Source organism: Puma concolor, chromosome F2, assembly GCF_028749965.1.
Source record: "Puma concolor isolate L17-30 chromosome F2, mPumCon1.1.hap2, whole genome shotgun sequence".
Classification (NCBI taxonomy): domain Eukaryota; kingdom Metazoa; phylum Chordata; class Mammalia; order Carnivora; family Felidae; genus Puma; species Puma concolor.
Genome location: NC_141684.1, coordinates 42,370,715 through 42,395,980, shown reverse-complemented (window position 1 = coordinate 42,395,980; position 25,266 = coordinate 42,370,715). Strand labels below are relative to the sequence as shown.

Here is a 25,266-nt window from a genome sequence, read left to right as displayed (position 1 = left end):
GTGCTATATTCTGCTAAAATGTATCTTTTGGCAATTAAAATATTCTTAACAAGTAGCTTTTATTTGTTTTGCATTTCATTCATTTTTTATTGATATATATTTTATACTGGAAAATATATTTTAATGCTATGAAAGATAACTTGCTTTTTTTTTATTCAGCAGCTTTAGAGTTTATATATGAATACCTAGAAAAGTATAAAAAGGTATTAGTCATTCCATTATATTATGATTATTCGTAGTGTTCTTAGTTGTATTTTGTGTTACTTGTTTCTTAACACCAGAAGGGAAAAGAAGTATTCTAAAACTAAAAAATGTAGGCATACTAGAAAATTTGAGGAAATTTTAGAAAACAGCACTGTATAGACAGTAGTGAGGGAAAACTCAGTGGCGAATGACTCCCTCTTAACAGACGTGATCACCAAAATAGGGTAACCAAAACCAGGCTTTACACATAAACAATATGGAAGAGTCCTACTGATCTTCTCATCTACAAATATATACCTGGATATCACTTTCAGTGAAAACATATTTATATTTGAAGAACAAAGAAGAAATGTGTAGGATTAAGTGTACTACTGGGTGGTTCAGTCAGTTGAGTGTCCGACTTCGGCTCAGGTTATGATCTCGTGGTTTGTGGGTTCGAGCCCCGCATCTGGCTCTGCGCTGACAGTTTAGAGTTTGGAGCCTGCTTTGGATTCTGTCTCCTCTCTCTACCCCTCCCAACTCACGCTCTGTCGCTCTCAAAAATAAATAAACCTTAAAAAAAATGTATGTTAAAGTTAGTCTTTGGCCCCCAAAAAAGTAATTGTACATTGGTAATAATAAAGAGGTTAGGTGCAAGGAAATATCCATGACGTAGAGGTACAGCTAACGGAAAATAACGGTAACACATGATGCTGGTTCTGTTGTGATGGTATTGGTATACTCAGAATGCTCATGGAGGTATAAGCTTTTTAAATTTTAGGTGGTAGTCTTCCCCAAGAATTCCATTTTATCACAAGACAGTAATCCAGAAAAGGAGGGAAATAACATGAAAAATTAGAAAACCATCTAAATATAGGAGAATGGTTAGGTAAATTGTAATACATCAGTGCAAGGCAATATGCTGTCATTGGAAGTTATACTGATACTGTGTAAATGTTTTTCATCTTTCACACATTATACATTGACATACCAAACTGTTTTCTATGTTATCCAACTCAGCATTTCTTGGACTTCAGTTCTGTATATTTAAAACTTAATTCTCATGTATTCCATGTAGTGACATAAATAATTTGAATTCTGTAATGCTACTTACATATAAAACAAAACTAGGTAATGCTCCATATACTTAAAAGCACTTATGCTACTATAAAACTGAAACCAATCAGGGTACCTGGGTGGCTCAGTCGGTTAAGCATCTGACTTCAGCTCAGGTCATGATCTCACAGTTTGTGGGTTCAAGCCCCACATCAGGCTCTGTGCTGACCGCTTGCTCACAGCTTGGAGCCTGCTTCAGATTCTGTGTCTCCTTGTCTCTTTGCCCCTCCCCCGCTCACGCTTTGTCTCATTCTGTTTCTCAAAAATAAATAAATGTAAAAAAATTTTTTTTAAATAAATAAAACTGAAACCAATCTATTAATGAAATAATGAGCCAGCAAAATATTAACTGAAAAGATAAATTTAACATAAAAAATGATATTTTGCTAAAACCAGATTTCTACTATCTGTGTAAATATGGTACCATTCCAGCAGGTTCTTTTGAATATGGTAAACCTACACAGCTGGGTACTGTGAGATGACTCACTTCTCATCATGTTGCTCTCTTGTCTATGGAATCTTTTTTTTTTTTTTTTTTTTTTTTTACCATAGTGATCATGACATCGTTTTGTTTTTATTTGACAGTATACCATTTAGTATTACAGTCATCTCTCCCCCCCCCCCCAATTAACTCAAGCCAATTGAAGTAATGCTATATTGCCAACTACATTGTTAACACAAACACGGAAGCGAGTACTGAAATCCAGATTAGGCTTATACCATGACGTGTCTAAAATGAAAATTCAAAGGGTGCTTGGCTGGATCAGTTGGTGGAACATGTGACTCTTAATCTCAGGGTCATGAGTTCAAGACCTACATTGGGTGTAGCGATTACTTTAAAAAAAGAAAGAAAATTGAAAATGAAACCAGGGCTTCCTGATTTCTGTGAATGTATCAATAGGCCTATGCATCCTAGGTGATTTAACTAGTTATTATTTTAAACTACTGGTTTGTGCTGCTCTAGACTCTGCCACTGGGGGAGAAAAAGTGGGTCTCATCTGATTTAGTCACTTACTTCCTACTATTAGCCTTCTGTTCCTCACAAGGACCAAACATGGTAAAGGCAAGAGAGAGTAGCTCAGGTGTTCAGCAAGGTAGCAGTGGGGAGGCTTGTGTAGGTGAAGAGGGTAACTGGCAGAGATCCTACTCAGTCTGTGTTGCAACAGCTCCCCCTCTCCAGTGCAGAGTTTTAAAGATTTTCACTGTACTGATCTGTGATTTAGGCAGGCATAGTGAGTAAACCTTCAGAAAGGTGACTGCTGGGTCCAGCTTCCCAATTCTGGGCTGATGGAGTGGCTGATAGATATCCTCTCCCTCCTCCCCACGTCCTGCCTTATGACACGTGAATCTCTTATTTGTCTTTAGAGAGTTAACTTTCATAATTTCTCAGAGATGATATTATATGAGAATAGATGGTCTTTAAAATACATGATATTCAGTAAATGATATTGGAATAATCATCTGGAAAAGAAATCTTGTTGCATCAATACTAAAGTAAATTCCAAATGGATTAGAGTTAAAAGTAAATAGTGAAACCAATAATCACTATACAGAAACATTGGTTCATGTTTTAAAATTCTTTGTAAAAGATAAGATCTGAAACAATGTAAGTGTATGACAATAGAAATTGGTTATTTTAATGATAAATCTATACAATGATGTGTCCTGGCCATTAAATATTCTTGAACTGTATTTATTGATACATATGTTATGGAAAGATTCTCATTAGATATTAAGTGAAAAGTGGTCCATTACAGAATTATAAAAGAGCCAAGATCTAATACCGTTTACTAAGCTGTAGATATACTGCTAAGTTAATATTCACAGCTTTTATTTTGTTTGATCTTCATGTATGATCCTGTTTTTTTCATATATATGTATTCAATCACATATATATTCATAGACAAGTTTTCTTATAATACTTTTTAACTGTTTTACTGAGGTATAACTGTCATAAAATGTACATATTTAAAGTATACAGTTTGATCAGTTCAGGCATTTAGACACACTCTTGAACCCATCAATAAAATCAATGTAATAAACATACCTATCACCTCCAAAAGTTTCTTTGAGCCTCCCTGTAATGCTTCCTTCTTTCTTCTTCTTACCTCACCTCTACTAACTGTTCCATTGTCCCCAGAAAACCAGGAATCTGCTTTCTGTCACTATAGTTTTCATTTTATAGAATTTTAAGTTTATTTTTATTTTTTTATTTTAGAGAGAGAGCCAGAGTGGGGGAGAGGGGCATAGAGAGAGAGGGAATCCCAAACAGGCTCCACACTCAGCATGGAGCCCAACGTGGGGCTCAATCTCATGACCCTGGGATCAATCTTAGCCGAAATGAAGAGTCAGACACTCACCTAACTGAGCCATCCAGGCACCCCTCATTTTCCAGAATTTTACTTAATAAAGTCATATAGCATATACTTTTTGGTCTTTTTTTTTTTTTTAACTCAGCATAATTATTTTGAGACTCATGTATATTGGGCATATCAATAGTTCATTCCTTTTCATTGCTAAGAAGTATCCTATATCACAGTTTGATGGAACTAACTTACATGCAAATACATTCACCTCTATTATTTAGGAGAATTAATACAACAATTTTCACAAAAATTTTAAAGCAGTAGCACCTTTGTTTCTGTGTAGAAAAAAAACATTGAGCGTGAGTCCTAAATTTGGTGATTGTTGCAAAGGTAATTCTCTTGAGGTGTGAGGATATGCCCAGGAGACAACATGCTGTAGCGCAGATTGAGAAGAAACCTAGGAAGAGCCTGGAAAGACATTCTGTATTCGGCATTTAAGGGTTTCTGGATATATCACGTGAAGGATTACTGTAATGGTAATTCCTGGGAACTGCTGATTGAAAAGATTATTAAAGTAGCTATCAGAAGATGCATTGTAATCCCAGTTGTGCCAGCTATATGACATTGATTAAGTCACATCACCTCTCTGAACTTCATATTCTTTACATAAGGGAGGATAAGAACCTTGGGCCTGTCAGGCCTGCTAATTATGTAATGCAGATTGTATTCTAGAGAAGAGTAGCCATCTATCTCATTAAGGGAAGAGAGGGTAGGAGCTGAAATCTAGTGTCCTCTACAAGTTGTGTGCCTTAACATGAGGCGTATCTGTTCAGAGCAGAAAGCCTTTTTCAGATTTTCACAGTTGCCCATCTGTTCACCAAGCAGTGTACAACCACACTGAGTCTTCCTGGAAGGGAGGAAAGGGGGGTTGAATGAGATGCTTAATTTGCTCCAGGTGCTGTATAGACCGTAGTGGCTCTGTCTATGTCTACCTCACAGGATTGTTACAGAGAACAATGAGATGTGTGTGAAAGTACTTTGAAAAAAGTACAGTGTTACATAAATATAATGTCTTGATATTTTGCTCTTCATCTGTGGTTTACTTTAGGGTAGATACAACAAGAATTGAATACTCCATTCCTTTAAGAGAAAACTGGGCACTGCCATACTTTGCATGCCAAATTGCTGCACTTACAGGCTATTTAAAAAGCAACCTAAATACTTATGGAGAGGTAAGATACAAACTTATTTGTCACAGTTAATTTTGATGTATTGCAAATGTATATAATTTTAAAGTTAGTCATATTAACAGGTCAGTGATATTCAGTGAAGCCTAATTACTACATAATAAAGGATATATTTACAGAGTCTTACTATAACATTATTAGTCTAGTCAGATTGACGGGTAAATTATTATTTTTTTAAAGTTTATTTATTTATTTTGAGAGAGGCAGAGACCGTGCCAAGTGAGGGAGGGGCAGAGAGACGGAGAGTGAGAATCCCAAGCAGGCTTCGTGCTGCCAGCGCAGAGGCCCACGTGGGGCTTGAACTCACGAAACCATGAGGTCATGACTTGAGCCAAAACCAACAGTCAGATGCTTAACCAACTGAGCCACCTAGGTGCCCCTGATGGGTAAATTATTTTTAAGAGAAAGGAGATGTTGTATCATTTCAGTGCAGTTACTTGGCAAATAAATGAAGAGTTTATTATTTTGAAAATTAATCTCTCATTATTTTACCATTTCTTTTCTGTAATATTGATAGCTTTTAGTCATTGCAAGTTAAGAAAATATTAATGAAGATGTATAGAGTGACTACAAATGGCAGCAATGTTATCTTTCATGGTAGCACTGCATATTTTCTGTTTTTCTGGCAACCACTGCTCTAATTTTTTATCACAATGATTTTGTTATTTTGAAAGGTTATACAAGTGGAATTATATAGTATGTTATCCTTCAAGATTGGCTTTTTTTCTTTTTTTTTTTAAATGTTTATTTTTGAGAGAGAGAGAGGGAGAAAGAGAATGAGCAGGGGAAGGGCAGAGAGAGAGGAAGAGAGAGAATCCCAAGCAGTCTCTGTACTGTCAGCACAAAGCCTGACATGGGGATCCATCTCACCGGCTGTGAGATCATGACCTGAGCCGAAATGAAGAGTCGGAGGCTTAACTGACTGAGCCACTCACGTGCCCCAAGATCGGCTTTTTTCATTTAGCCTAATGCCCTTGACATCCTAAGTTATTGCATTGTGTCAATAGTTTGCTTAGTTTCATTGCTGAGTAGTATTGGAATAGGATGTGTATTTTAATCACATATTTGGTAGTTTGCTTCCAGTCTTGAGTCTAGATCTTGTGATCCCTGTTGCATCAGGCTGTCCAAGCTCAGATCTTTGTGCAGTTATTTGGAGCTATGTAGACATATCTGTGGTTGATTACTAAAATACATTTAATGTGTCAAGTAATATGTGTAAAATAGTTAACAATAAAGGCATAGTTGAAAATGAAGTGAGCACGATAAAGGATAGACAAAAGTGCACAGAATTTTGAAAATGTTCAGAGAAAGGAAAAACAGCTAATTGTGCAGATTGTGTTTGACATATATTTTTTAAAAATCTTTTTTTTTTTTTTTTAATTTTTTTTTTTTTTCAACGTTTATTTATTTTTGGGACAGAGAGAGACAGAGCATGAACGGGGGAGGGGCAGAGAGAGAGAGGGAGACACAGAATCGGAAACAGGCTCCAGGCTCTGAGCCATCAGCCCAGAGCCTGACGCGGGGCTCGAACTCACGGACCGCGAGATCGTGACCTGGTTGAAGTCGGACGCTTAACCGACTGCGCCACCCAGGCGCCCCTAAAAATGTTTTTTTTAAGTGTTTGTTTATTTTTAAGAGAGAGAGCGTGCATGAGCAGGGAGAGGCAGAGAGAGGGAGACAGAGGATCTGAAGCAGGCTCCACACTGACAGCGGAGAGCCCAATGTGGGGCTCTGAACTCATGAACTGTGAGATCATGACCTGAGCTGAAGTTGGAGGCTTAACTGACCAAGCCACTCAGGCACCCCCCCCCCCCCCCGCCCATATATTTCTATCTTATTTCACACTGTATATCCTTTAAAGTAGTTTGAGGGTAAACCCATGGCATGAGTAATTTGCTTCATTGTACTGTAGCTTTTTCCTAACATCCTTGAAGTAATCTCCACATGCCCAGTAGGTTAGTTAGGCTGGATCTAGACCTGATTTCTGGTACTGTTTTCTCAGGGGATGATGGTTTCAGGTCTGGTTATTAGAGTTCTGGTTGTTCCACGTTAGAAGTTTCCAGAACACTTTCTTTTAAAGCTATGGTGATATGAAGAACAGAAGCTTATGTGTTCTATCAGTGCTAAGCTCTCTAGGCCTTGCAGTTGGTATTCTTTGACCAACTGATAGAATTTTTCCATCTCTTACACTTTGTTTTCTGGTCTTAATCTTATTCAGGGTGCTGGAAAATCTTTATATGTGCTGACGGCCTGAAGTATTTCTCATTTTGGAATCTATTATTTTTTAATTTTTAAAAAGTGTGTGTTTTTTTTTGTTTTTGTTTTTTTTTTTTTTGAGAGAGAGAGAGCATGAGCAGGGGAGGGGCAGAGAGAGACACAGAATCTGAAGCAAGCACTATGCTCCAAGCTGTCAGCACAGAGCCTGATGCGGGGCTCGAACTCACGAACTGTGAGATCATGACCTGAGCCAAAGTTGAATGCTAAACCAACTGAGCCACCTAGGCACCCTGGAAGACTTAGTTTTAGAAGAGAGCATGGCTATTAGGTTTCTTGACTAGACTAGACCCTTATTGCCTTTCTCCTTTGCTATTCTTATCAGAACAAAGTCATGTGATACCATGGCTGATGGAGGAATTGGCAATAAAAATGCAGATCCCTGGAGGAAGTAGAGGTTGTTAGAAATATGCTAAGGAACAATGGATTTGTCAGACTTGGGTTTCTCACTAAGGGATCACTTGGGAGGTAACATTTGGAAAGACAGAATTGATTTTAGCCAGGCAAGGACAAGAAGTCCTTGTGTTTAGTATGTTAGCAGAGGAAAAAAGAGTTTTATATGATTGACAGTACAAGCATTGGGGAAAGGCAAGGGCACACATTTGCTGAGAAGTAATGAAAAAAGAGCAGTGGGCTTTTTTCCTTGGACTGTGGAATAGGCTGAGACATAAACAGACTGTTTAAATGTAAACTCTTAGGGAAATTTGGAAGTGAACATGTTTTTTAGAGTGAATGGAGTTACTTTCACAATATAAAAGCCCGTCGCCACGTCTAGCAAAAGCCACCGTTGTCTTATATTTATTACTTTACCTCTTGTGATAAAAGAAAAATGTACTGACTTTTTTCCCTTTGTCTTCCTGAAATTCTCAATATGGTTTTGAACTTTGAGGATTTATTTATCTCTGTGTTTTATTTAAGATCTTATTGTTTATGTAAGGATTTAATAATAATTATGTGACTTAAAAACAAAATTTCTAGAATTATATAGCTTAAAGTTGAACCAGTAACAGGGCTGCAACTTTGAGGTAACAACCTCATGGATTTTTATAGTAATGAAGCTACTGATATTTAGTCTCTTTCTTTTGTTTTCCCTAGAGGTTTTGCTACTTGTTGATGAGTGCTTCAACTTACACGTTTATGATGATGTGGGAGTACAGCCACTATCTCTTATTTCTTCAAGCAATATCTCTATTCTTGCTAGATAGTTTTTCACTGGAGCAAAGTGAGAAGGTACTTTGAATTTTAAAATTGTGGTTTTAAATCCGGAGAATAAATATTTTTATAGTGTCGTATCTTTAGGTAATTTGGCTTTTAAGCTTTATTTTGAAATTTTTGTTGTTTGGGTTTTGTTTGTTTTGTTTTGGGGGGCAGCGGTGGGATTATTTTGAAATGTTTTAATAGGCTCTGACTTCACACTTGTACTCAAAAGATCGTTAAACTCATTCTCCCAGCCATTTAAGAAGGACTTCGAGGGGCGCCTGGGTGGCGCAGTCGGTTAAGCGTCCGACTTCAGCCAGGTCACTATCTCGCGGTCCGCGAGTTCGAGCCCCGCGTCAGGCTCTGGGCTGATGGCTCGGAGCCTGGAGCCTGTTTCCGATTCTGTGTCTCCCTCTCTCTCTGCCCCTCCCCCGTTCATGCTCTGTCTCTCTCTGTCCCAAAAATAAATAAACGTTCAAAAAAAAATTTAAAAAAAAAAAAAAAAAAGAAGGACTTCGAAATTCCCTTCAAGACAGCCTGCTTACCCAAAGTCACCATGTGCTTTTGCTCTTTTGAGCCATTTCTCCTTCCCTTTCTATTTCTTTAAACAAACAAACAAAAAAAAAAAGTGAAATATAGAATAGACACAAAAGAGTGTATATACTCTGTGTAAATATACTATATGGAATAAAACATGACTGTTTGACCATCCAGGCCAAGAAATAGAGCATTTGAATACCCAGAAGTCCCGCTTTTAACTGCTTCCAGTCACATCTTGCTCCCTCCCCAACAGAGGTTCACTGTCCTGAGTTTTGTTAATCCTTTCCTCCTGTTTCCTTGTGGTTTTTACTACCTATCTATATATTCCTTAAAACATGCTGAAAATAATGTATTGTTTACTTTTGTCTGATTTGCTTTTGAGATTCATCCTTGATGATGTACAGACCTATATTTCTTTCATGTTTATGTATTTACACATTCTATTGTTGATGGACATTTCAGGTTTTTTTTCCAGTTTATTGTCCATATGACCAATGCTGCTATAAGCATTCTTACCTGGGACATAAGTGTAAGATTTTTCTAGAGTATACACTTCATAGTGGAATTACAAGTCAAAGGATATATGCATATTCAACCTAACCACATAGCAAGCCTTTGTCCAGAATGGTTCTATCAGTTTATATAACTGCCTACAGTGGTTAAAGGTTCCCATCAGTATTTGGTTCCTTTTTTTATCTTTATCTTTTTCACTCTTTTCTTATCTTTTATTTATAAACATTTATTAAGTATTTAATATGTTGTCCAAGCCAGAAACTCGTGGGTCTTCTTGCTCTTTCTTTTCTTCATCCTATATATTTAGATGATCCAGAATCCTGATGAATATCAACATTTAGGTTAATTGAATTGAGGGTGTTTAACATAAAGAGTCATTAATCAAATACAATGCCATTATCTTATTAATTGAAAGGGTAGCAAGAACCCAAAAGCATCATACAGGAAGCAACTGCAGGAAGCAGTTACCACCACTAGAGTTGAGGGAGCAAAGGGGAGAAATTGGAGTTTTTAAAACTTCAAAACTTAGAAGAGGAACCCCTGTGGAGCTGAAACTCAGGCTTCTAAGGAGGGGCTGCCTCCCAGCTTTGCTGGAGTCTCTGAACTGGAGAAATGGAACCCAGACTTCTGAGAATGGGGGCTCTGTCCAGCTGGCCCTGGGGTCTCCGGGGCAAGAGAATGTGTTAAAGCTGGTCTGTCGAGTGTTGGAGAAGCTGCACATGCATTTAGCTGCTTTAGCTGGAAGGAATTGCTCTAGTGGAGTGAAGAAGTATTGCTGATATGATACTCACAGGAACTGCAAAGCAGACAGGAAGCCACAAGCTCCTCCCTTCTTCTTCAGCCTTACTATCTCTCTCTAGCATTTCATATTGGCAGAGTTTAATAGGGAGCCAACTGGAAAAGCAGAGACATAGAAAGCAGAGTCCTCAACCCCAGCATTACAAGACAGTGGGTAGAGGGATAGGTTTGGAGCTAAGAGACAGTCACTCAATAACTAGCACACATCTCCAGAACCAGCATCCAAAATCAGGAAGTAGAATTTTTTTAGCACCTGGAAGATCCCATTGTGCCTTCTCCCAGTCAATGTTTCAGCCTTCCTACAGTGAGGTATTTCTTTTTCTTAATGGCTCTGGCCTTCTAAGAGGCCAGATATTTTTTTTCTGTTTTTCTTTTTCTTTCTCTTTTTCTTTTTCATTTTCTTTTCTTTTCTTTTCCCTTTAACACTCTGTCTTTTGATTTCCTCCCCTAACTAATGTCTATATTTTGTCTTAGTTTTCCCTTTCCAAAAGGAATTAATCTTCTGGTAGAGAAAATTACTATATTATTGAATTTTAGAAAAGAAATCTTTTTTTTTTTTTTTTTTTTTTTTTTAGAAAAGAAATCTTATAAGACAAACAACTTTCTTGGGAGATCTTCTATTAGGATATTGAATTTGACTTTCTTTTTTTTTTAAAAATTTTTTTTTTTTTTTCAACGTTTATTTATTTTTTTGGGACAGAGAGAGAGACAGAGCATGAACGGGGGAGGGGCAGAGAGAGAGGGAGACACAGAATGGGAAACAGGCTCCAGGCTCTGAGCCATCAGCCCAGAGCCTGACGCGGGGCTTGAACTCACGGACCGCGAGATCGTGACCTGGCTGAAGTCGGACGCTTAACCGACTGCGCCACCCAGGCGCCCCGAATTTGACTTTCTTATGCTCACTGTTAATGGACCAAATCGAAAAATACTGGTCTCTGGTGCTACATTTCATGGCAATGTTTTTACTAGGTGGTGTTTGGGAACTGCTGCTAAAGATGATAATTTTTGATGTATGCAGTTTGATGATGTATAGATGGATTTTAATAACAGGGCAAGCAAGCCAAGTAAAATTAAATCAGAGCCTAGGACTAAGATTTTTTTCAGTCTGATTTAGATGTCCTTGGTTTTAAAGCTTTTTACTTTGCTTATAAGAGTTATTTCTAAGAAAATAAGAAATTCATTTCATACCATAACATTAAAAATACAGATTAAACATTTGTATAATATATCCTAAATTATAGTAGAGCATTTATTTTATAATTGATTTATAATAATATAATTGGATACTAATAATTATTTATAATCTACTCTACACAAAACCAATGAAAAGATGTACAGTAAGATTCATTTTAATCTCATTCATCTTATTTTGTTTCAACAGGTTCATGAAGTTTATAAAATCTATATATTTTCTCTCTTTCTGGGATATTTACTGCAGTTTGAGAATTCAGCTTTATTGGTGTCTCCTCTATTAAGTTTAGTAGTAGCCTTAATGCTTGCTAAGTGCCTTCAGGTAATAAGAATTGCCTTTTTATCATTCTTGTGGTAAATTTTTTAATTGTTCATTTTTCATGCCTCACTTCTTTGTTCATGGTTGTTTTTCCCACAGCTGAATGTGAAAAAAGGAACTTTTATAGCCAAAATAATGAAAGTGATTAATTTTTACTTGGTGTGTACTCTGACAGTGACACTGAATATTATAATGAAGGTAAATAACTCTGGGTCTGAAATTCATGTAGAAGAGCAAGTTGAATAATGAAAGTACGGGGCTAAATTTTAATGAGCATGATAACATAGCATGGTAATAAAGTTTTTACAGTAAAATTACAAGTTGAACAATGATCATTCTTTCATGAGAATATAGGATTCTGATTCTTTTCTAGATACGCTTAAAAGATACACCTTATTTTCCATTTCATTTAAAATATTAAGTAATATATGGAGTAAATTGAGATGAGTAAAAGTGTTCAAAAGAGTATGTCAAGTCTCCTTGCTTCATAGTTATAGCATGTATTATTTAATTCCTTTTTAATTCATATTTTTTGTTTTATAGTCTTGCTGTGTTTTCAATTTCTAGACAGAAACATTACTGTGAGCATAGCTAATAGTTCTTTGTTGTAACTAGTGTTTTTTACTTCCAGATGTTTGTCCCACACAAAGAAAATGGGCACATGCTGAAATTCCTTGAAGTAAAATTTGGATTAAATATGACTAAGTAAGTTTTATTTATTAATTTTTTTAAGTTTATTTATTTTGAGAGGGAGAGAGTGCATGCAGAAGTCAGGAAGGGGCAGAGAGGAAGAGAGAGAGAATCCCAGGCAGGCTTGGTGCCATTAGCACAGACACTGACACAGGGCTCAAACCCACAAATTGTGAGTACATGACCTGAGCCGAAACTAGGAATTTCGGCTGAAATTGACTGAGCCACTCAGGCACCCCAGTAAGTTTTAGATTATATAAAAATTTATCTAGGGGCTCCTGGGTGGCTCAGTTGGTTAAGCATGTGACTTTGGCTCAGGTCATGATCTCCTGACTCTTGAGTACAAGCCCTGTATCAGGCTCTGTGCTGACAGCTCAGAGCCTGAGCCTGCTTCAGATTCTGTGTCTCCCTGTGTCTTTCTTCACCCCCCCCACCCCCCCATGCACGTGTGCTCTCTCTCCTTCTCTCTCTCTTTCTCAAAAATAAACATTAAAAAAATTTTTTTAAAAATTTGTCTAACTCTATACCACTTAGAAAATATGGAGCAAAAATAATCCAAGGGGTAGTAGACACTTAATTACATACCACTTAGAAAATAAATAATTTGGAAAATTACAATATCTAGGAGAAATATATTAATATTTTTTCTCATTAAAAAAAAATCTCATGTGCTCGCTTCGGCAGCACATATACTAAAATTGGAACGATACAGAGAAGATTAGCATGGCCCCTGCGCAAGGATGACACGCAAAAAAAAAATCTCAGGGGCACCTGGGTGACTCAGTTAAGCGTCCGATTTCAGATCAGGTCACGATCTCACGGTTTGTGAGTTCAAGCCCCACGTCAGGCTCTGTGCTGACAGCTCAGAGCCTGGAGTCTGCTTTGGATTCTGTGTCTCCCTCTCTGTCTCTGCCCCTCCCCTGCTCATGCTCTGTCTCTCTCTGTGTCAAAAATAAATAAAAACATTTAAAAAAAATCTCATTTAGGTGTTTTATAAATTAGATGTACTTAAACCCTAATAGTGTGACAGCGTTTGAGAGTATTTTTTCTCTTAATGCGGAACAATGATACAGTCTAAAGTCAGAATAAATTAAAGATATAAAATAAATAAAGAACCAATGTAATTAAAAAAATTTTTTTAAATGTTTATTTTTGAGAGAGAGAGAGCGAGAGAGAGAGAGAGACAGCATGAGTGGGGGAGGGGCAGAGAGAGATTGGGAGACACAGAATCTGAAACAGGCTCCAGGCTCTGAGCTGCGGGGCTTGAACTCAGGAACAGCGAGATCATGACCTAGACTGAAGTCAGACACTTAACCGACTGAGCCATCCAGACCCCCCAAGAACCAATGTAATTGTAACCACTAAAAATGTTTGCATCAAAAAGAGGTGGGCAGTAAGATACTTATTTCATAGCAAAGAAATGAGATCATAATAGTGGATTAGATCAGAAGCTGACTTTTAAATTCAAGAATAATGTACCTTTTGTTTGTTAAATGCATTTTTTAAATCTAAAGTGAAATAAATGACTTATGCACTGATGGAGTCCACTTGCATAACAGAAAAAATATTTACACATTTTTCTAGTTCTTCTAATATACCTTAGAACCTTATAATTCACTGTGATTACATGGGATTTCAGATGCTGTGCATGGAATTTCATGTGTGTTATATCACAGTTAATAAAGCTTTTGACATGGTTTAAACACTTCAGAAATCTTCTGAAGTTTGTTAAGTCAGGTATGGATATCTACTGAGGTAAAATCCCGTAAGAGGCCATATACTCCATAAGGGCAGGGATCATGTCTTTTTCAGGGATATTTATAGGCCTGACACTTAGCAGGCAATTAGGAAAAATTGGTTATAGATCTCCATAATTGACTAGCCTTTCCCCTGACTTTTTCTTTAATCTTGGAAAACTCTAGAGTTCACAAATAGGATTAAGGGCTGCTTTTGTCTAGCATTTCTTAGTTGATGTTATGTAGTGCCCCTTTCTTCAGCATGTCAGGTACTAGATTTGTTTCGCTGGGTAATATAATAGGTATTTTAAGAATAAGGTAGTGTCTCTGTCCTTAAGAATATTGACATCTCACTTGGTAGTTTTTGTACAGTTAATAACATGGGTGGTATAAATAGTAAATGCCTTACACTCACATGTGCCAACTGGGTATTAGGATTTGTAGTTCACCAGAATGTCAGGAAACATTTTTTTTTTTTAATATGTATTTTTTAATTTTATTTTTTTTAATTTACGTCCAAATTAGCGTATAGTGCAACAATGATTTCGGGAGTAGATTCCTTAATGCCCCTTACCCATTTAGCCCATCCCCCTTCCCACAACCCCTCCAGTAACCCTCTGTTTGTTCTCTATATTTATGAGTCTCATCTGTTTTATCCCCCTCCCTGTTTTTATATTATTTTTGTTTCCCTTCCCTTATGTTCATCTGTTTTGTCTCTTAAAGTCCTCATATGAGTAAAGTCATATGATACTTGCCTTTCTCTGACTAATTTTGCTTCGCTTAATACCTTTTAGTTCCATCCATGTAGTTGCAAATGGCAAGATTTCATTCTTTTTAATTGCCAGGTAATACTTCCTTGTATGTATAAACCACATCTTCTTTATCCATTCATCCATCGATGGACATTCGGGCTCTTTCCATACTTTGGCTATTGTTGATAGTGCTGCTATAAACATGGGGGTGCATGTATCCCTTCGAAACAGCATACCTGTATGCCTTGGATAAATACCTAGTAGAGCAACTCCTGGGTCGTAGGGTAGTTCTATTTGTAATTTTTTGAGGAACCTAGATACTGTTTTCCAGAGTGGCTGCACCAGTTTGCATTCCCACCAGCAGTGCAAAAGAGATGCTCTTTCTCCACATCCAACATCTGTTGTTGCCTGAGTTGTTAACATTAGCCATTCTGACAGGTGTAAGGTGGTATCTCATTGTGGTTTTAATTTGTATTTCCCTGATGATGAGCGATGTTGAGGATTTTTTCGTGTGTTGGTTGGCCATCTGGATATCTTCTTTGAGGAAGTGTCTATTCATGTATTTTGCCCATTTCTTCACTGGCTTATTTGTTTTTTGGGTGTTGAGTTTGATAACTTCTTTATAGATTTTGGATACTAACCCTTTATCTGATATGTCGTTTGCAAATATCTTCTCCCATTCCATCAGTTGCCTTTTAGTTTTGTTGATTGTTTCCTTCGCTGTGCAGAAGCTTTTTATTTTGATGAGGTTCCAATAGTTCATTTTTGCTTTTGTTTCCCTTGCCTCTGGAGACATGCTGAGTAAGACGTTGCTGCGGCCAAGATCAAAGAGGTTTTGAGGAAACATTTCTGTTGAGACAGACTTTCAAGAACCAGTAATGAAATGTTAATAAATATTGGATGTGCACGATACTAGGCCAGGTATTCTGAGCTATTAAAAAATGACTATAATCTTAAACTAGCAAATTGTATTAAGTGCTATAATAGAAGGATAAGTAAAGTGCCATGGGAATATGGGGAAGGAAAGATTGAGACTGGGTGACGTGGAAGAATATTCATGAAATTGAAATTTGAATTGGATCTTACAGAATTAGTACGTTTAATAGGCAGATAAAAAAGACATGAATTCATCATACAATCATATATACAAGACAGTTGGATAGCAGCCTCTTTGATACAGTTGTATTGCTGCTTGACACATTGTGAAACTTTGACCTTTAATTCTAAACCCAGTGATTTGTGAAGCAGGCATTCTCAGGCCACCCATGAACTCTCCCGAAGATCACTCCATCTCTTAGCTCCTTTCCCAGGGTTAGGATTAAGGATAAAATGGTGGTTGGAGATGGGTCAGATGTTGAGAATGCAGATAAAACTATATATAAGCAGGAGCCTTGTTAATCATATTTAGCTTAGAGTCAAAAGAAGTTTATCTTGATTCTTATAGCTTGAAATGTTTATGTGTTAAATCTTATGACTTCTGTCGTAATAATTAGGTTACTCTCTTAAAATGAGTCCCGTGGGGCACCTGGGTGACTCAGTGGGTTAAGCATCCAGCTCTTGATTTCAGCTCAGGTCATGATCTCATGGTTCATGAGTTTGAGCTCCATGTCCAATTCTGAGCTGACAGCATGGAGCCTGCTTGGGATTCTCTGTCTCCCTGTCTCTCTGTCCCTCCCCGACGCACTCGTGTGCATGCTCTCTCTCTCAAAAATAAATAAACCTAAAAGAAATATTTTTCAAAATGGGTCCTAGTTGAATTACATTTATCCATATAAAACAGGACTGTCCAATAATATAATGTGAGTCACATATGTAATTTTCTAGGAGCCACATTAAAAAAAGTAAAAAGAGGGGCGCCTGGGTGGCTCAGTCGGTTGGACGTCCGACTTCGGCTCAGGTCATGATCTCACGGTCCGTGTGTTTGAGCCCCGTGTTGGGCTCTGTGCTGACGGCTCAGAGCCTGGAGCCTGTTTCAGATTCTGTGTCTCCCTCTCACTCTGACCTTCCCCCGTTCATGCTCTGTCTCTCTCTGTCTCAAAAATGAATAAACGTTAAAAAAAAAAAAAATTAAAAAAAGTAAAAAGAGGGGTACTGGGTGGCTCAGTTGGTTAAGCATCCAACTTCAGCTCAGGTCATGATCTCACAGTTAGTGAGTTCGAGTCCCGCATCGGGCTCTGTGCTGACAGCTCAGAGCCTGGAGCCTGCTTCTGATTCTGTGTCTCCCTCTCTCTGCCCCTCCCCGGCTCACGCTCTTGCTCTCTCTCAAAAATAAATAAACGTTAAAAATTTAAATGAAGTAAAATAAATTTTAAAAAAGGTAAAACGAAACAAGGGAATTTTATTTTAATTATAAATTTATTTAATCTGATTTATTAAAATATTTTAATGTGCAAACAGTATAAAAATTACTAATGAGCTATTTTGTATTCTTTTGTCCTTTTTCATTTTCTTTTATGTTTGAAATCCGGGATACTTAAAGTAGATCTCCATTTGCATTGGCCGCATTTCAAGTGCTAATAGCCCCATTGTAACTAGTAGCTACCATGTTGAGCACTGCAGATGGAAGGGTTGGACAGCTGAATTTTTTGTTGTTTCCAGATAAAAATAGAAAGTGAAACTCTATTGAAACCATATTGAATTCTAGAGATGGTCACATTACTGGATAATACAGAGCAGCAGTTTTACATTTATTAGGGCAATTTGTTGAGAAGAGTTACTAACGCTATTATCTTCATTTATAAAGGGTACTGTTACAAGTGAATTTAGGAAATATGTTTTGTGTTTTATGTTTTTATTGAGATAATACTTTTATGTTCAGTAGTTTATAACATCTGTGATTTTAACATCATGCTTTTTGTTTTCTCAAGGAATTTTACAATGAATTGGCTCCTGTGTCAAGAATCCCTGCAGGCACCATCTCAAGATTTTTTTTTGCGATTGACACAGTCTTCTTTATTACCTTTCTATGTTTTAGTGTTAATTATTTGTTTTCTTTCTATGATGCAAGTTATTTTTAGGAGAATTAAGTAAGTACCTATGAGAATCATCACATTGCTAACTAATACCTTATGGAAATACGTAAACTATCAATTTTTAGTATCCTTCCAATATTTGTGTATTTGTTTTAGAGTTTCTAGTTCCATTCTCTTGTTATGAACATGTACAAGATCGTTATAACTTAACCGGATAATATTCAAATTTGTTTATACATCTAAATACATGATGTACAAATTTAATGTAGGAATAATATTCATTTAAACTGTTAGACTCCTTCACTAATTTAGTCATATTTTTACTGAATGTAAGAATAATTTTTGTAACCTAAATGAAGCTAGTAATGTAAGTGATTTTAAATTATCAAGACTATTTTAAAATATTTTTGTCATGGCTGAAAGCAATAACTAGTTAAGTGATAATCTTGGAAAAGGAACCTAAAAATCTTTTTTGTCATATTTCCTGAATTTTCATATTTAGTCTTCACTGAGTCAGTTTCTTCAGGTTCTTAAAAGCCCTTTCAAGGACTTGGAGATGTATATAAGTTAGGCATTTGACTATCAGAATATACTTTCAGATTTCAAGAACCACCTGTATTTCTATTTTTTTTTTTTGAAAAAATTTAAGACCTTTGATTATTTAAAAATGTTTTTTCAATAGTAAAAATCATTTCCTTTGTGTAGTGGCAAGTCCTTGAAAGAAACTATTACGCTTGAAGATGGACGAATTGGAGGAAGGCCAGAAATAATTTATCATGTGATTCATACTATTTTATTGGGCTCTCTTGCAATGGTTATAGAAGGGTAAGTGTACTTTATTGGAGCTATTTGTTTTTACAAACAGTTGTCCTTTCTAATGGTAATAAATGGATACTTTCAAGAATATATTTATGAGGGACGCCTGGGTAGCTCAGTTGGTTTATGTGTCTGACTCTAGATTTTGGCTCAGGTCATGATCTCATGGTTCCTGAGTTTGAGCCTGGCATTGGGCTCTGCCCTGACATTGTGGAGTCTGCTTGGGATTCTGTCTGTCTGTCTGTGTGTCTCTCTCTCTTTCTCTCTCTCTCTCTGTCCCTACCCTGTTTGCACTCTCTCTCAAAACAAAACAAAACAAAACAAAAACAAAAACACTTAAAAAAAAAAAAGAATATATTTATGAAACTATAAAAACTCAAAATCTACAAACTTTCTTAATTTATCTGGAGTTTACAGAGGTGCTTATAGTACAGTGAACTGACATTTATTTATTCACTCATTTGTTCAAAAACTATTGAATGTTTTCCAAGGACCAGGCATTGTACTAGGTGCTGAAGGTACATTGGTAAGCAAAAGTGGACATACAGTTTCTAACCTTATGTGACTGTGGCCTAATGGAGGTGACAGATATTAATCACACAAAAATAAAATTACAACTTTGTTAAATGAAATAGAGGTAAATCGTGCTGTGAGGTTAAGAGTTCAGTAAATGATACCCTTTAAAGTTTGGACTCAGATGAAAAATAAGACACATGGGTATAAAATGATTTTGAATACTCAATTTCAATTTGAGGAGGGGCTTTTCCCACAGTAACAACAAGCAATTGTCCAGGTACCAACTGAATGTCCTACACTTTGACTTAATTCTGGCACTGTCCACCTAGAGGTTGCATCAGATTCCACAGTTCAAGATTACCCCCAACCCACTTCATGTGCCAGTTGCAAATCCAGGTTATTACCTGTGCTTCTGACCAACTGGCTGTAAATCAGAAGTTCTTAGATCCCCCTCCTCAGGTTCAATTAACTTGCTAGAACAGTTCACAGAACTCAGAGAAACATTTTACTTACTAGATCACTAGTTTGTTATAAAAGGATATAACTCAGGAACAACCAGATGGAAGCTCGGCAGAGGGCAATGTTTGTAGGAAGCGGTCCGGAGCTCCCGTTATCTCTCTAGGTGTACCACTCTCTCCAGGTCTACATGTGGTCGCCAACCCAGAAGCTCTCCAAACCCTGTCCTTTTGGGTTTTTATAAAAGCCTCACATAGGCATGATTGATTAAATTATTGGCCATTAGTGATTGAACTCAACCTCTAGGCCCTTTTCCCTCCCCAGAGGTTTGGAGTGGGACTGAGTTCCAACTCCCTAATCACATGGTTGGCTCCACTGGCAACCAGTGCCATCCTTGAGTGTCTTCCAAAAAGTTACCATTAACATAAAAAAAGATACCTTTCCAGTTTCATCACTTTGGAGATTCTAAGAATTTTAGGAGCTGTGAGCCAGGGATTGTACAAAGACCAAATATATGAGAAATACATTTCAATCATCTGAATGATTCTGATTCTATAAAGGTTGCATTGGAAACCACTTCTTCATGTGTGAACAAAGGGTTTCTACTATTTGCCACCCCAAATTGACCTTAGTCCTCGACTTTGGGCTTTCCCTCTTTAATGGCTAGAGCCTTGGTAAGTTTATGCCCCTGTCTACACCTACCTTGCAAAAGGAAGATACAAAATATGGATGCCTAGAATGTTTAAGCTGGATATGCTCAATTCTCCCTCTTAATACACAAATCAGATAAATCACTGCCATGAAGAGGAGCCATTAAGATTCTGAGGTAGAGGGATAAGAGGGGAAGTAGGGAGAAATGAAAAGTATTGATCCTAGTATAAGATTTCTCAAGTTAAATTTTCTCTAATTATGAATATAGATACTGAATCACAGTCCCATGGTGCTTTTCCAAAAAGAAAGCTTAGCTGTTTTCAAGTATTATATTAATTTTTTATCTTGAAATACTATATACATCACAACCTCAAAGTTACAGTTATCATTGGGCCTGCATTTAACATCTTAATAAGCACAAATGTGCTATATTATAAATCTTTTTATTATTTGATATCAATATTTCAGCATAATTGGTTTCCTTTGTAAACCTATGTACTTTATGCATTTAAAAACATTTTCTTGGGGTGCCTGGGTGGCTCAGTCGGTTAAGCGTCCGACTCGGCTCAGGTCATGATCTCGCGGTCTGTGAGTTCGAGCCCCGCGTCGGGCTCTGTGCTGACAGCTCAGAGCCTGGAACTTGTTTCGGATTCTGTGTCTCCCTCTCTCTCTGACCCTTCCCCATTCATGCTGTCTTTCCCTGTCTCAAAAATAAATAAACATTAAAAATAAATAAATAAAAACATTTTCTTGGGGCATCTGGAAGACTCAGTTGGTTAACCGACTGACTCTTGATTTTGGCTCAGGTCATGATTTCACGGTTTGCGGGTTCGAGACCTGCGTTAGGCTCCACGCTGATGGCAAGGAACCTGCTTGGGATTCTCTCTCCCTCTGTCTCTGCCTCTCCCCCGCTCGCACACATGCATGCTCTCTCTTAAATAAATAAACTTAAAAAAAAAAACCCATTTTCTTTTAAGTCATCCGTACACTTTATCAGACTGCCAAACCCCTGACCAATGGGAATCTTTTACTGAAACATTAAGTGAGAATGGTGGTTCACACTAATAGTTAGCATTCCATAATGCCTAGTAAGTAGGATGAAGAAATGTGTTAAACCATGAATATTCTAAGTGATTCATGTTTTGATTCTCATCTCATTGCCTTGTAGTACTAGAATTTTGGTGCATGGGTTACCTTTTTCCCCCTTTGTACTCTCTCAGTTTTATTTCTCTCTGCAGAAGAACATTTTATTACCCTCACCATTCTTCATTGTTGGATCTACCATTTTAAGTTCAAGATCCTGTTTTTGAACATGTAATATGCATTATTCTTTCACTCATCTTTACTTCTTTAACTTATTCACTAGGCCTATAATACTGTGACCACCTGTTCATGCAAATAATAAGCATAGTCACCCAGAATGTGCCAGGCACTCTATTAAGTAGGCAGTAGGGATTAAAGAAATACAAAATCTACTCTTTTGCTTCAAAGAGTAAGTAAACCAAGAGTTAGAATAAAGTAAGTACTATGAGAAAGGTATACAAAGGGTGCTTTAATCACTCAAGAGGAGAGGTACTAACTCAGTTGTAGAGGGTGGACAGAGGAAGTCAATTTAAGGAAGATTTCCTAAATGGGGCAACAGCCTTCAGAGATAAATAGAGGTTGGCCAGACTGTTCATTTTCTTGTGTGTTTGTGTGTGTGTGTAATAATCTGGATAGAATAAATGTCAGGGGTGCTTAGGTGGCTCAGTTGGTTAAGCATCCAATGCCTAGTTTCAACTCAGGTCATGATCTCACAGTTCGTGGGTTCAAGCCCCACATTGCACTCTGCAATGACAGTGCAGAGCCTGCTTGGGATTCTCTCTCTCTCTCTCTCTCTCTCTCTCTCTCTCTCTCTGTCTCTCTCTCTCTGTCAGAAATAAATAAACAAAAATGTTATATCAGATTTGTTTTTAGTAAGATCTCTCTGGCAGCAATAATTGAGGAAAACAAGATTAAAGGAAGACAGGCTGGTTAAGAAGGTGTCATAATAGAATATAGAAAAGGGTAGCCATAGAGATGGAGGAAAGGGGCCAAAACTAAAATATTTGGGAATTGGAAACTGAGTAAGTAGCAGTAGGGACTGTGGCAGAGGGACTTTAGGAGGAGTTACAACTCAGAAGTCAAAGGAGTTTTTAAAGGAGTACATAATCAGAGAGTAGAAGGCAGGAAGAAGTGGTAAGCATGGACCTCAAGGGGTCTGGCTATAAAGGGAATCAGAGCCTAAGGCAGCACTAGACGAGGATGGATGGGCTTGTATCAAGAAGGAGAAACTTATGTGCATTATGGAATGGAACACTTGATATTGTTATGCAAACTCTGGCTAGAACACTAATCATATTTAGGGAAGTCCTAGGAGAAAAACTGAAAAGGTGCATCAACACCATATTTTTGAGGGCCCTGAAATTTAGATGAGTTTTCATTTATTTCAGTAGATTCTGGGGAACCACTAGAGACTATAACAAAAAGTGTCTTGTAATTATGTTTGAAGAAGGTTCATCTGGCATTTGGTTGAAGGAGAGTCTAAAGGTAGAGATGTTAGGGCACCTGGCTGGCTCAGTGGGAAGAGTATTCAACTCTTGTTCTTGGGGTTTTAAGTTCAAGCCCCACATAGGATATAGAGATTACTAAAAAACAACAAAAGGTAGAGATGTTAATTATCAGGCTGTTGCAATAAAATGGTAAGGAAGAGATAGATGCAGAGAAATCATTGGACTGGACATAGTGGTCTAATCTCTAGAGCAGGAAGTTGGTGTTCCAGGGAATGTTATGTACATATAATTCAATGTGAATGGTGTCTCCTGGAGTTCTAAACCAGACTCTAGTTTTGATTCTGGGTGACTTGAAGAATAGCAGGAATGGGGGTAATTAGGAGGAAATATTGGTTGACCAGAGGAAACTAATACAGTTCCTTTGTCTTAGCAATATGTATTCTATATACACATACACTACTTCTGTCAAAGTCCAAGTCAGTTTTCATTTTTCTTAAGATTTAATTTTTAAGTAATCTCTATACCCAACATGGGGCTCAAACTTACAACGCTGAGATTAAGAGCTGCATGCTCCACCAACTGAGCCAGCCGGGTTCCCCTACATTTTTTTAAATCGCCAAAAAGCTAGGGTAGCAGTATAGTACCTGCAATTTTACATTTTGCTTTTATATTTTTCATAACTATTTAATACCTACTGAAGGACAGGTTTCTAGTTTTTTTCTACTAAAACAACATACTGCAGTTAAAACCTTTGTATCTTTATATACATATACTAATATATCTGTTGACTAACTTACTAGAAATGGGGTTGTCTTGGAGTACTTAAAATTTGTCTAGGTTTTGGGGTGCCTGGGTGGCTCAGTCGGTTAAGCGTCCAACTCTTGATTTCAGCTCAAGTCCTGTCTTGCAGTTCGTGGGTTCAAGCCTGTTGTCGGGCTCTGCACTGGCAGTGCGGAGCCTGCTTGGGATTCTCTCTCTCTTTTTCTTTCTGCCCCTCCCCTGCTTGCATGCTCGCTCTCTCCCTCTCAAAAATAAATAAACATGAAACAAACTGAAACTAAAAACTTAAAAAAAATTTTTTATAGATTTTGCCAAATTGCCTTCTGGAAAAGTATAGCAGTTTATATTTTCTCCAAGAGTACAATCTTACTACACTCTCATCTATATTAATGCTCTTATTTCATCCTCATTTTAGTAACCTGCACGTTTTCTTGATTATTTAAGAAATGAATAACAATCTGTTGCTGAAAGTTAGAGGCTAAGCTTTTCATTTTCCCTTAACATATGGTATTTTCATGGGTTGTAGGAAAGAACTGAGAAAAGAGAAATCGGGTTGCCTGGCTGGCTCAGTCAGTGGAGCATGTGACTAATGATCTTGGGGTTATGAGTTTGAACCCCACATTGGGTGCAGAAATTACTTAAAAAAATAAAATCTTTAAAAAAAAAGATAGAGAAATTAGATAGTAATGATGTTCATGGGACATCTGATATGTGACTCCCATTCTTTTCTAGCTTGAAATACCTCTGGACTCCTTATGTATGCATGTTAGCAGCATTTGGTGTATGTTCTCCTGAACTTTGGATGACACTTTTCAAGTGGCTTCGATTACGAACAGTACACCCAGTGTTATTGGTGAGTCATTGTTATTTTGTGTTAAGTACTTGTTTCTCTTTCAGTTATACAAATGGAAACTACATTGAATACAATTGAAATGGTGTGAGTAAAGGATATTATGACTTTCAAGTGAAAAAGAGATCCCGGGGGAAAAAATTTTTTTAGAATTTCTGATTTAAATGCAGATAAGTAAAATAGAAGGTAAAAATACGAGTGAATCAATAATGTTAGAGGCTATCAAGAATTAATTTTTAGGGGCACCTGGGTGGTTCAGTTGGTTGAGTGTGTGACTCTTGGTTTCATTCAGTTCGGGTCATGACGTCACGGTTTATGAGATCAAGCCCCACGTTGGGCTTTGTGCCGCCAGTGTGGAACATGCTTGGTATTCTGTCTCTCTCCCTCTCTCTCTCTCTCTGCCCCTCCCCTGCTTGCGTGCACTCTTTCTCTCTCTCAAAATAAATAAACTTTTAAAAAATTTATTAAAAAAGAATTAATTTTGAGCGGCTGGGCATCTGACTTCAGTTCAGGTCATGATCTCATCGTTTGTGAGTTTGGGCCCCCAGTCAGGCTCTGTGCTTGCAGCTCAGAGCCTGGAGACTGCTTCGGATTCTGTGTCTCCCTCTCTCTCTGCCCTTCCCCTGTTTGTGCTCTGTCTCTCAAAAATAAATAATGAAACATTAAAAAATAAAATAAAAAAAAGAATTTTTATAATATCATTCTTGATTTGATATGGAACTATTATATGTTTTCTTTTTTGTTGTTTAAACAAAAAATTTTTTTTGGTTTTGTTTTTTTAATTTAATTTTGAGAGAGAGAGAACGAGCAGGAGAGGGGCAGAGAGAGGGAG

General features: G+C 37.3%; 1 protein-coding gene and 1 non-coding gene across 8 annotated transcripts in view; both read left to right on the top strand.

Annotated features, from left to right (window-relative positions):
- The window catches only part of DPY19L4 (dpy-19 like 4), a 68,790-nt gene that overhangs the window by 21,666 nt on the left and 21,858 nt on the right, over positions 1-25,266 (top strand). For all 7 annotated transcript variants that reach the window (XM_086695568.1, XM_086695567.1, XM_086695566.1 and 4 more), the window contains 8 exons: positions 4,714-4,837; positions 8,222-8,356; positions 11,556-11,687; positions 11,784-11,882; positions 12,316-12,389; positions 17,730-17,888; positions 18,540-18,659; positions 24,317-24,437. In XM_086695568.1, the coding sequence (XP_086551694.1) occupies positions 4,714-4,837; positions 8,222-8,356; positions 11,556-11,687; positions 11,784-11,882; positions 12,316-12,389; positions 17,730-17,888; positions 18,540-18,659; positions 24,317-24,437 (964 nt within the window). The remainder of the gene's footprint in view (positions 1-4,713; positions 4,838-8,221; positions 8,357-11,555; positions 11,688-11,783; positions 11,883-12,315; positions 12,390-17,729; positions 17,889-18,539; positions 18,660-24,316; positions 24,438-25,266) is intronic.
- LOC112859820 (U6 spliceosomal RNA) lies at positions 13,043-13,149 on the top strand. Its single transcript, XR_015247090.1, has one exon. It is a non-coding gene; the product is annotated as a U6 spliceosomal RNA (small nuclear RNA).